Below are 12210 nucleotides of genomic sequence, written 5' to 3' on the forward strand. Positions count from 1 at the left end.
CAAACAGAAAATTGGGTGCTCAAGCTAAGAGAAAACCCGAAAATTTGTTTTGACTGTTTTGGGCTAGCAGGGAGGCCTTCTCTTTTTGGATTTCTTTTTCTTTCTTTGCTTGCTTGCTTGCTTGTTTTTTTGGGTTTTTTTTTTTTGTTTGTTTGTTTTTTTTGTTTTTTTTTTTTTTTTTTTTTTTTCCCACATGGCACTGTGTCCTGTTTCCTTTCTAGCCTTCAGTTGCATTCCTTCCACTTCTCTTTGTCACTAGAGGGGTAGCTGATCCTTGCACTGGGGCCCTGTGCTCTGACATTGTGAAAATTRTGGCTGCTTCTAGCCAGCTTTGCCAGCAGGGGAAGCCCAGCCGCTCTTCCCAGCCCCTAAAGACTTCTCTGCTTTCTGCTACATTTCCGTGTGTGCTGTGTTATGAAAGCTGAACCTGTGCAGAGCCAAGGGTTGGATTGATCGTTGTGGGTCCCTTCCACCTCAGGATGTTCTATGACGCTAATTATTGGAAGCAGATAAGTAGATCTAATTACTCCAAAGCGTAAATCAGCTGAGAAGCACTTTGTTACATGTATTTGAGTTTTCTGTTTTTTTCCTGCACACTCACTGTGTCCTTAGGTGCATAATAATGCTGATGTAATGGGAGTGAGTAAAGGCAGTGRGAGACTGGCAAAACTTCCCTTTTGGTGACAGGTAGCAACCCAYTTCCTTAACTGTATCCACATTCATAGTTCGTTTGGTCTTTTCTAAGCACCAACATAGCCAAGTTAAGTTTAGATAAAGTGTGGGGAGCAGAAATTTAGGCTTGTAAGAGCCAGTGATAATCATGGTAGTTCAGTCTTTCTTCTTGTCCTAGTCTCACTGAATTCCCTCTAATGGGCTATTATGGAGCTGTATAGTGAACTGGATTAAGGAATTTATCTMTCTGAAAAATTGCCTAACAGGAGTTTTATTTACCTTTAAACGAAATTAACTTCCCCTTTCATTCATCGCAGAGCTGCCGAGCCTATCTCTGTGAGCGGTGGAAAAAGAGCCTCATGGGGATGGGGAGGGGGCAGGAGGGCTGCAGTGCCAGCCTGCTTTGGTGGGAGTGAGTAGAGCTGAGGCACGTAGCTTGGTGGTGCCAGTTCCTGCAATGTCATGCAGCTGAACTGATCTAGCCTGTTTGCAAAACGTGCTTGGAAGTTTTTTGACAGCTTTGCGTTGTCTGTAGCCTATTAAGTGTTTGGTACAGTAATTTCACTGATACTTTGCAGAAGGTTAAAATGAAGGRTATTTGTAATTATTTTATTCTGTGAAAATCAGAGCATGGAAGCAAATCTAAGTCATGAATAATTTCTTTTTAGTGTTTCTGATGTATGTACAGAATAGACTTTTTTCTCCTGCTGTAGAAATGCTCAGTAAGATACTTGTGAAGAAAAATGTCTTTAGTTCAGATTCTGTATATTGCTCTTTATAATCCTCTGTTTTGTTGCCAGCTTCCACTAGTAATCATATATGCAATACTGTGTAATCTCATAATRTAATCTTTTAGCATTAGTAAACTTTAGAAGATGATGATTTAAGGATGACTAATGTTAGTTTCAGTTGTTTTTTTATGGAGAAATAATAAAAAAAGCTCTAAATATAGCATGTTTTAAAGCTGTAGGTAACTTAAAACTTGCTTCTTTTCTTAGTTTCAATACCTTGCACTTTCACCTTTTTTTTCATTTCATTTCCTTTTTTTGATAAGCAATTTACAAATGAAATTATTGTCACCCAAAATAACAATATCTGATAGTAGAGTTTTCATAGTGTGAGCATCCCAACTGATGCTATTCTGAAATGTAATACCAACATCAAAGGATGAATAARTAGTGTGTTTGAAGATGAAAACCAGGTATTTGGTATAACTGCATTGGACTCCATGATGTTTTGTGCAAACATTGTTTAAAGGGTTTTGRACTCAGAAACTGAGAAGTAAAAAACCATTCTTAATAAATTCTCATCCCTTTGTTTTGAAGAAAGTGGATTTGGAAAAGCAGTATTTTTTTTTTCTTAATGGTCTATATTGTTTATTCAAAATCACTAGCTGAACTCAAGAGACAAGTGAAAGCACACTGCAACTGTTCCTTTAAGTACAGAATTCAGGCAGTAGCATTTCTTCTTTTTAAGTTGGATTTCTCAATGAAAAAGCTCCTAGATCATCCATTGAAGAGACTTAGATTTCTTCTGAAGAACTGAAGTCTTCCATGTAGCCATACAAATTCTAGGTTGTTGTCTATTATGTGCWATGTTTCTCAGCTTTGTGTCAGTGAATAAAAGAGTGCATACAGRTAATGTGCATGGAAAAATGCTAGTATCCTGAAACAAAAGTAATGAACTGCTGTGCTGTCTGCATGCAGATCTTTTATTTAATAAGGCAGAAATTCAAATGTACTGCCAGAATTTGCTCCTTTATTTTTGGTTCATTGTACACATTGAACAAAGTAGAAATGTTCAGGATAATGCTCATACTTGTATCTGAGCAAATTTTGGACTTTCCATCCTTTTCATCTATGTGGTCCTTCCACRGTACTTTCTGTTGCTGGTTGTGACAGTTTTTGTGCAGTTGTGTATGTTATATAAACAATGCTGTGTTATTTCTGTACATAGACTTTCTCTCATGTATAGGTAATGATTTTTTTCAAAATTCTTTTTTTTTCACTCTTGCAGAAAGCTCTAAGCTGCGACATGTAGAAAAAGATGTTTTGATTCCACAAATAATGAGGGATCGAGCCAAGGAGCTGTGTTCAGATCAGGTACAAGGTAAGAGTCAAATATTCATTAGRAGATCAGATGTATTCACTTTTGTGCCCTGAATATAATCCTTGTTTTTGAAATGATGTAGTCAGAGAATTAATGTATGTRATCTGCATCTTATCAGTTCGTTGTGAAACCAGTATTGAGGCATATAAATCTTCTCTGTTGACTTTGGCTGCTTGGTGATGTGGACTGTTTTCCAAAATGACTTGTTCTTGAGGGCTGTAGAATTTAGGTTTAGCCTTATTATTACAAAACTTTGCACATCTCAGTCCGGATGGTGACAGAGCAACCCAAGAGTCACTGTGTTTCTGTAGGTAGTATTTAACACTTACATAAATTGAATTGCCTTATGCAAAGTTTCAGTTAAGGYGTCTCTCATTATAATAAATKTGTTTAAATATTCCCAACTAACTGYRTCCTTTCTCTGCTYCAGCATTGAAATGATCCATGCACATAAACACACACATGTTACTAGACCGACATTGAAATAGGGTCTTCTGTTTCTTTTTCTCTTGAAGAGTACTGGACAATAACTCTTTAAAGTGGTATCACCCCCTCTTCTGAGAACTGCTTACACAGAGGTTAGCCAAGGATGTTGCTATAAGATGGACATAAGACTGGAGCAAAAGACTTAAGCCACAGAATTATCCTCTACAAGTGTCAGGYTTTCAGTAGAGGGCATTTGCATTTGTTTATCCAGATCTGTGCTCTCTAAACTTCTCTTGTTCATGCACCCCATCAGTAAAAAATTTGACTATACAATCCCAAAATGGGTATCTTMATTTATAAATTATGTAAATTTATATGTATCACTATACTTGTATGCTACATACATTATAAAAYATAAAAATAGAATTTAAAAAGGGATGAGATGAAGGTGGAATAAACAGTWCTTTAAAACATTTTTAAGCTATTTGTCAATGGTACAAAACTGTTTTTACTCTAAAAAGATTACTTTTGATAACAGTACTTTTTACTGAAATCTGTGTGACTGAACACGGTTCATAATTTAAWAATCTTTAACACTGTGATATAGCAATTTGAAGCTCTGGTTTTAAGTTCAGTTTATTTCAATACTTGATCTTAATGGGTGTCATGCCTGAAAAAGATACCTTACAGAGATGTATACATCCCCAAGGAAGAAGTACATAGTTTCTTGCGCTTCCTAAATTTTACTTAAGTATGCTAATTTTTCAATCCTATCCACAAGTTTTGCAAAGGTTTTGCTTGAAATTGAGCTAATACATGATCCTCTCCCCTGRTATCAATTAGTTGTTCTTCCAAGCTAACGAGAGGGTGTTGCATGTTAAGTGTTTTCAAGCCCCTGAAACTCTCGTTGGGAATGTTTTTAACAGGTTAGAAAAGTATGTTTCTATCCTTTTAATGTGTGTCCATGTATAGGAGGTTTTTGTTGGTGACACTCATTTTGTTCACCAACAAAACTAAACCAAAAATTCCATAATTAGGTGGACATATCCAAATACCTATTTTCAAAATGCTTTCTCCRAAGCACAAGTTTCTTTTGCAAAGGAGTTACTTTGTTACTCATTGTTAAAACAACACTTTCGCCTTGAAGRGACACAATGAATGTTTAGCTTTTGGAAATTCCTGCTCGGTAGCAAATTACTCACTACCATTTGTCATCACTGAGAAGGTCAGTGGATTTGGAACACTCGTCTTTTCTAAAAAAATTTGGCAGGTTTGACAACTTTTAAGCGCTTTGCCACAAGGTATCTTTGCCACGAGATAGCTGGAGAACCTCTGTGTGATGCCAGGGATTTTCATGGCCCCTCCCCATCTCATTAGAAAGTCAGGCAAAGATGCCATTGGTAAAAGGCATGTTTTTGTTAAGTTATAATATCAATGTCATCCTGTATAATATCAATGTCATCCTGTATAATATCAATGTCATCCTGTAGCACTTTGTACACCCCTGACTCCAACTACTTTGCAATCACTCCTGAGTGATGCAGTGAGGGAGTTTCATGTGCAGTGCTCTCTCTGTAACCTTAATTTGGAATCCCTTTTTTRTTGCAGTGAAAGCAGCCACTCCATCAGTGGCTACATTTGCACAGTTTTTCCATAATACACTGTTTTTTATTCAAGAAGTAATTTCCTGTTGAGAATAGATATTCTCCAGTACAGCTTTCCTTTAGTGTCTCACACGAAAAAAGAGGTCTTTGTGCATTTCATTGTTGAAATGCAAATATCACAAGATGAGAGAAGTTAGAAACTTCTGTACTTTCACCCAGCTATATAGCAAACCTTSCATATTGTGTAACATTTTCTAATAYGTGTTTCTTTAACTCTTCAGCAGTGYCTTCTGTGCATCTTCCAACAGTATTTACTGACAAAGGAGTGTATTTTACTTTGTTGCCATATTGTTTTCCCTGAGTTATTTCAGTGACTTTTACCATGGCATGAAGAGCAACTGTTTCCCCAAAGGCACGTGGCTTTTTGTGTTTCGCTATTATTTCAGAAACTTCAAAGGATGTTTCTAGACTTTTTATCACTAGGTTTAGTGTCAAGTCTAGGTAAAGTGGACCAGTTTATTTTTAAGCAGCTGCTTTTAGGGATTCTCAAAAAAATACAAAAACTTAGTGTTAGAGTAATAYCTGCCAAAGAAAAGTGGCATCATCAGTTGCCTTCAAGTGCTGCCAGAAGGATTTAACAAACCTTTTATTTCATTTGAGCAATAGTTGATTTTTATTTTGAACTCTTTTTATCKGTTGGAGACAAAAAATGAAGACGAAAAGCAATTGCTTTTGTTTTTGCTGTGGGCCATTGGAAAGAAGATGTTGGTTAGAAGYATTTTCAGCTTGCTATTTGTATAATATTGTTTGAGGGTAAACCAAACGGAGAGGTGATTTTCTCCTCTGAACTTTCTCTGTGTAACATGAGGACTTTGGTTTCAGCCTCTTCATTTTCTGTGGCAGCAACCAATATTGGAGATTTTTGAGCTGTGTGTTGTGGACCGTCACCTTGTAGCTTCTCCATCTTTTTCCCTCCATAAATTTTAAAGCCAAATGTTATGGTTTTTTTCTTTCTGTGGTGTTAGGCAAAACTATAATTTCTTCTTTCTTTCTCCTGTTTATAGTTTAGTTGTGTATTTGTAGGAAAATAAGGTTTTTGGATTAATTGGTCACCTCCTCATTTCTCTGTGACCTGTAAGCCAGCTTTGATCAAATTGTGTTAAAGTGAGATATGGAAACTGGGTATTTCTGAAAAAAATTTTTTTAATTAATAGGCAAGGAAAACCTCACATTGATACCCCTATTAAAAAATAAAAGGTGATAGCATAACTTSAGTTATTTTGTTGTACACCTTTTTATCTGGACAGAGAGACCAAACCATGGGAAATGAAGCTTAAGCAGTTTTGTGATCAGTAGATTTATCATCTCATAAATCCGTTGTGAGATTATTCCTGGAATGAATTTGTCTTGTAAGTACACAGGGATGGGTGTTAATCAGAGTAAATAGGCTATGCTTTTTGTGCTGTAAACAATTATAAGCTATGAACATAAGCTGTGTAATTAAGTAATCAAAGCTGCTGCAACTCAGTTTGTGTGTTGCAGAGTGTACAACACACGTGAAATGGAGTTGTTTACACTGAGGGCAGAGATATTCGTTTAATGGGCTCTCAGTGTAGGATTTTTCTGCTATATGTGARGTTTATGTTTCAGAAATTCTTGGTACACCTTTGTTTCATTTTGTCGTTAGGAAATTGTGATAAACACATCAGCAGTGTAGGAAATGAAGCTATTCCACAAGTATGGGCCATTACGATTGGCTTGATCAGGCTGGGTTCACACGTGTTCCTGTGGGGAGCCCCTATACATTCAATAGCGCTCTGCAGGAGCACAGGGGTCCATCTGTACCAGCCTGGTACCGTAGCCTGCAGCTATACCACCTAGAGCTGTGGGCTTATCAGAGCTAATAATGCAAGTAATGACAGCCTGTCCAGCACGTGTTCCAGGGTGTCCAGGGAAAAGAAACCCCAAGGGTTACAAAAATAAATAAAAAGTAAAGGTTTTGTTAACTTAAGAAGTGATCCTGCTGTCTAGTGCACAGTTAAATGGGCAACTCAGTGCTGTGCTTGGTTGTTAGCCTACCAAAATGGCTTAAGGATGAAATAACCRTGTAAAATATGTCCATCTGATAATTTATAAAAACAATTAAGTGTTGTGTCTGGTCRTATTTTATTTTACTTCGATTATTTAAATTTGCTTACAACTTTTTTTTTATTGTTCCAGTGTAAGTTCTTGTGTGTGCTGCATGTTTGTTAAGAATTTTGTACCTCTCAGTTTCAGAAAATTTTTTTGCGTGTTTTAAGATTTTCAAACACTTTTTTCAGTGCAAATAGATATATTGGTAATTTTGTTAACTTKGGTAGTAATTCTGTTAACATGCTTTCTGGGAAACACTAGTCAATTTTCCATTATCATTATGTAAATATGCTTTATTGTGTTCATATCCATGCACTGTATGTGTGTAGGTGAAATTGTGGGCAGAAGTGTCAAAAAACAAGCAACAACAAAAAACGCAAACAACATTGTCATACAGGAACTTTTCACTGTATTTATACAAACTGTACTATGRGTTTGCTGTATCAGCATGTACTTGACATTTTAAACCTAAGTAACTAAAAGATTTAAAAGAATTAGCCATTGCCTCACTTACTGCTTTTATGAAATAATTTCTTAAGCAAGCTGTTTTCCTCTTTTTCTTCAATTTCCAGTCATAAAATTTGAATATGAATAAGCTTCTTTAAATTAAAATCACAGCAAATTTCAGGAACCTGGAGTTAGCATTTTTCATCAGAATGGTGATCTTTTGCACATCAAATCTTCTCTAGTTCCATCCAGTTGTGCTTTGTTTTCCATGACTCCATGCTCTAAACCTAGGGACACTCATGCAAAAAACTGCAAGAGCTTTGGTTGATGTTGATTTTGATCATATCTACAGAAAAGTTTGTCTAATTTCTTGAAAGCACTTACTCTGCTGTTCAAAATTACACATTCTGAAACTGAACTTGATGGGTTTTTTTTTTGGTAACAGAAATACACAAACTTGGACTGTCAGCTTAATGTGGTTTAATTTTGGATTACTTAGCTTGGAAAATAGAAACAGCTGACTGACTTTGACATGTTGTGGGTTTAGCTTCTGAAGAAGTTGTCTTGAATTGAGATCSCAAAAAGAAATTACTGGGTCACAGTCAGTCATGAAATTAATTCTGTATTATGTTTATTGTAGGTGTTTTGTGTATTTCTTGTGTATTGTAAAGTATTTCTGCCCACCTTCCAAAACCTCACAACCTTTTTTTTTTGTCTGGGAGAAGAATAACTTGCTCCAGAGACAAGGGGCTTTAGTTCTGAGCTTTTTTCCTCTGAATTCTTTTGTCTATTACTGGTACATCATCTGGGTTTAAGTCTTTAAGGTCACTAAGAGGGAGCTGCAGACATCTTCTGTAACTGAGACTGCTTTGTAAGCTTCAAGGATTTAAGCAGAAAGTAGAACTACATGCTTTTTAGGGTGAGTACAGGGATAGATAGTTCAGCTCAGCCTGCTTCTGCTGTTAGAAAGACAGTAAATTCAGTGAGTTCTTACTTAAAGTGTATTACAGGAGATATCCATTTGACTAAGGTGACAAGTTGTTCTGTCCTTTCTTAGAAAAGCATTAATTATTTCTAAATTTTTTATGAGGGAGGCACAAGGAAGGTACTTCTACTTGTGCTGAGCTGAGAACCTTCACTGTAGACCACTGTTGTGTTGCTTCTGTTGTTAGAAAGGAGCTGTGTAATTAGGCAAATTCAAAGGAGTCACATTGCTGAAAGAGATCTCATGATACTTGGCAAGGCTTGAAAAAATGGTTTGGAAAGTGTGGCTGGAAAAGGACATTTCCAAGCAACYACCCTCCTCCCATTCTCCAGATTTCCCATTAGCCCTCTCCTCCTCAGGGCTCGTGTTGATACTTAGTGAAGATGATGGGATGCAACACTACTGCAGGCTTCTCTACAGYTGAGCATGACCAGTGTCATCCAGAGTTTTGATAATGTGCAGTTACTCAACAGTCCTGTCACTGGCATTATCTCTGTCCCCGTAGGGGCCACCTGCTCTAGACCATGACCCTTACACCTGACATATCAAGATCCATAAATCCAAAGAAATTTCTGATTGAACTACATGAGATGCTGTACATTTAAATACCCAAGCACACCTTTAGATATTCCTTCTTAAAAAGAAATTATTTTTCTATATACCTTCGTATCAGAAATGCAAATAATGAAATGTGTGAAATCCTTAGCAAATTTTGCTCAATGTTGCTCATTTTCTTGGCATTACAGGCCAAGTTCTGTTAATTGTTGCTAACCCTTGYTGAGTGCTGAGGGAGGATTAACCTGTTGGTACCTACAGTTCCAACACTGRAAGATACTAAGACTGATAGTTGAGGAAAATTACATGATGGCTGATAGTTAAAATTGTTGATCAGTCTTTTTGTCTTAAAGCAACTAAAAACTAAAATCACCATTTACAGCTGGACTTCGCTCATCTATTTTGCCTCATTGTGAAAATATAGTCCTTACAATTTTTTTTCTTTTAAGTTCGCATCTCTTAGGAGTATCTGGGAACACAAAGATCTTCTAATTGCCCAAAGCAAAATGATCAAGTGACTGATAAAAATCAATGGGTTAACATGACAACTTCTGGTGCCTTTTTTTAAATTGAGCTGCTGTGATCAGAAATTGCTTATATGTGCTTATATCTACCTTATTCAGARTTTGGAAAGCCTGAGAAGTTACGTGGCAGGAATCATAGATTATTTTTATGACCAGAATAGCCTTTTCTTATGAGGATGGAAAAAGAATACTGCATTATTATCTGCAGCTTCATTTTTGTCAGAGGAAGGTCGGTATTATTTCAATTCACCAACAAAATTGTTTTTCAATAGTTTCAATTCAGCAACAAAACTGCAGGTGGAGAATAGAAGAAAACTGTTGTCCTCTGTCGCTCTCTTTATTATCTGAATATGAAGTGTTTTATAGTCATATTGTGTGTGACCACATAATGCTGTATGAAACTACTGATAYTACATTATGTTGTACATGTTGTGTAGTTGTCAGTTATCTAAATTATTTTAGATGTTTTGATGATATACGTTTATATTTAGTACTGGTAGTAAGTTGCTGTGAGCTTTTTTTTCTGGCTAGTGTTCATCAAAAGTAATTTGCTGTATTTTTAGATGATCTTGTTTGCACACAATAGCTTTTAATTTGGAAAAAAAAAAAAAAAGATTCAGCACTGTATATTTCCAATGAACATTTACTCTCATCACATTTAACTATGTGAATTAATAAAATCTCTTGAGGGATTATGGTATATTGAGCTTTGCTCCAACAAACTGGGCAGAGAGAACAGCTATATGTAAATGAGAATTTGAAGAAATGAGATTCTAGATCTGTGTGGGTTTGTTTGTTTGTTTGTTTGTTTTAATGATAACAGCATTAGCTACCCTAAGCTAAGTTGTAGAAAAGAAATATGAGGGTATATTTTCTTGCTTGGTGATTGAAATTTAGGTGTTCTAACTAGTTTTTAGGACTTTGAAGGAAATGTTCAGGGAGGAAGCTTGTCTTGTTTGATTATTTTTGTTCTTCCCCCCTTCATGTAATTKCAGCCCAGCTGATGACAAGAAATGGGTCAGACAGCTAGCTTTACCACTGCAACTTAGTTGTGTGGGGGTTTTTATTTTTTTAATTTTTTTTTTTTTATTTATTAGGGAATAGAACAGCTTTTATGGGGACAAAGAGAAATGAAATCACTTTCAGTGAAAGAAAGAGGCCTCATTATAACCACCAACAGCAGTTATTGACAGCTACACTTCCTATTAACAAGGAGCATTTAAGAGTTTGGCTGTTGGATCTTTGGACTTGATCTAATTTGCTAGCATTAATTAGTTTCTTTTGAGCACAGACACTTGGTGCTCACAGCTATAGATTTAGAGGACTAATTAGGACAGAAAATTGAACAGAATGGGGTAAGGCATTAACCTTCAACCATTACCAGCTGGGGCTCTGATAAAGACCACAGAGTCCAAATGCTCCTATTCATGCAAAGAGTACTCTAATGAATATCAATTTCAGCCAGGTTGCCATATCTTACAAGCCCAGTCTTGATTTTGATTCTCTTACCTGGTCGAGGTTTTTATGTATAGATATTAAAGTGGTACTGGTAGTTCGGGGCTCATAGGTGAGAACCTCAAGAGGTTACCTGTGTTTTGTCCAGTCTTTCAATTTGCTTTTCTCAAGTTACAGGTTTTATTGGTTTCCAGATAAGATCCTGAATTTCAAATTGATTTCCCGGTCAGCATAAATATATTAATTATATTATAGCCCAGATTAACTACATGTTCTTAACAAATGCTGGTTTAAATAGAGGATGCCTATGTGTTTTTGAATTAATGTAGTACMTGGTAGTAATATCGGTGGCAGGAGCACTTACCACGCTAACGCCTGAAAGTTGAACAATAGGATTGCTTCTTTTGCAACTCTTATGGTGAGATACAATTACTGTATTGTGKTGTTTAGTTGATGATCCAGTTTTAGGAGGAAAGCTCTTCTTCTTTGGATTCATAGTGTTTTAACATCTGCAGAATGGGAGTACTTTGTATATAAGGAAAGGAAAAAATAAATTGCTTTTGTCTTTTTGTATAATTTCTTGGATTGTTGGAAGAGTTGAAATTAAGCATCAGGATCATCAGTTTCTGCCCGTTAGTCATATTAATACTCCCTGACAAACTCCCCATTAAATCTGAAWCATTGTTGCCATCTTCATTTGACTTCTGTACCTGGAAATTCTTTGTCCACTGATGAGAAAAGTGTAAAAGTCTCTTCAAACTTGTGTTTTCAGGAAGGTTGCTAACATCAATGTATATGCCTTTATGTGCTATAATTATTTCCAGTTCTCCACTCATACACTCKACAGTGTTGTGTTGAATAGTGTTGGGTTGAATAGCTTGTTTCATGTCTTAAGTTCTGGTGAGGTAAGATTGGCACAAACTGTAAAAATAGAGAAGTTCAAYCTTGCCTGTAGCTACTGTTCTTGGGGTATTTCATGGAATTTAGATCAGTTTTTAGGGAAGCCTGTGAGGTGAGTGTCCGTAGAGGGGGAGACATGGTCAASTTCTTCTCCCAACAAAAGGGTGAGGGTAGCCTGATTACCCTTCCAGCCACTTACTAATACCTTTTCCCAGATGTTATAGRCAGTATTTGCTGATCTCATAGTGTTCTTTCCCAGTTGACACATTTTGATTCTTCTGTGTCAGTCATTCTTATTACCAGCAAGTGAGCACAACTTTGGGATTCTGTAAGGGATTTTTTGCATYCATTCCATTGATGGTGGTAGTAACCTGTAGGTGCAGTGTTAGAGTGTTACAGG

The 12210-nt window shown here is 36.4% G+C and overlaps 1 protein-coding gene across 1 annotated transcript in view; it reads left to right on the forward strand.

Moving 5' to 3' along the window:
• The window catches only part of CMC1 (C-X9-C motif containing 1), a 47261-nt gene that overhangs the window by 10104 nt on the left and 24947 nt on the right, over positions 1 to 12210 (forward strand). The window contains exon 2 of the mRNA XM_057375719.1: positions 2689 to 2781. Within this exon, the coding sequence (XP_057231702.1) occupies positions 2689 to 2781 (93 nt within the window). The remainder of the gene's footprint in view (positions 1 to 2688; positions 2782 to 12210) is intronic.

This window comes from Malurus melanocephalus, unplaced genomic scaffold (genome assembly GCF_030028575.1).
Source record: "Malurus melanocephalus ecotype Western Australia unplaced genomic scaffold, MMel_1.1 scaffold_256, whole genome shotgun sequence".
In the NCBI taxonomy this organism is placed as follows: Eukaryota; Metazoa; Chordata; class Aves; order Passeriformes; family Maluridae; genus Malurus; species Malurus melanocephalus.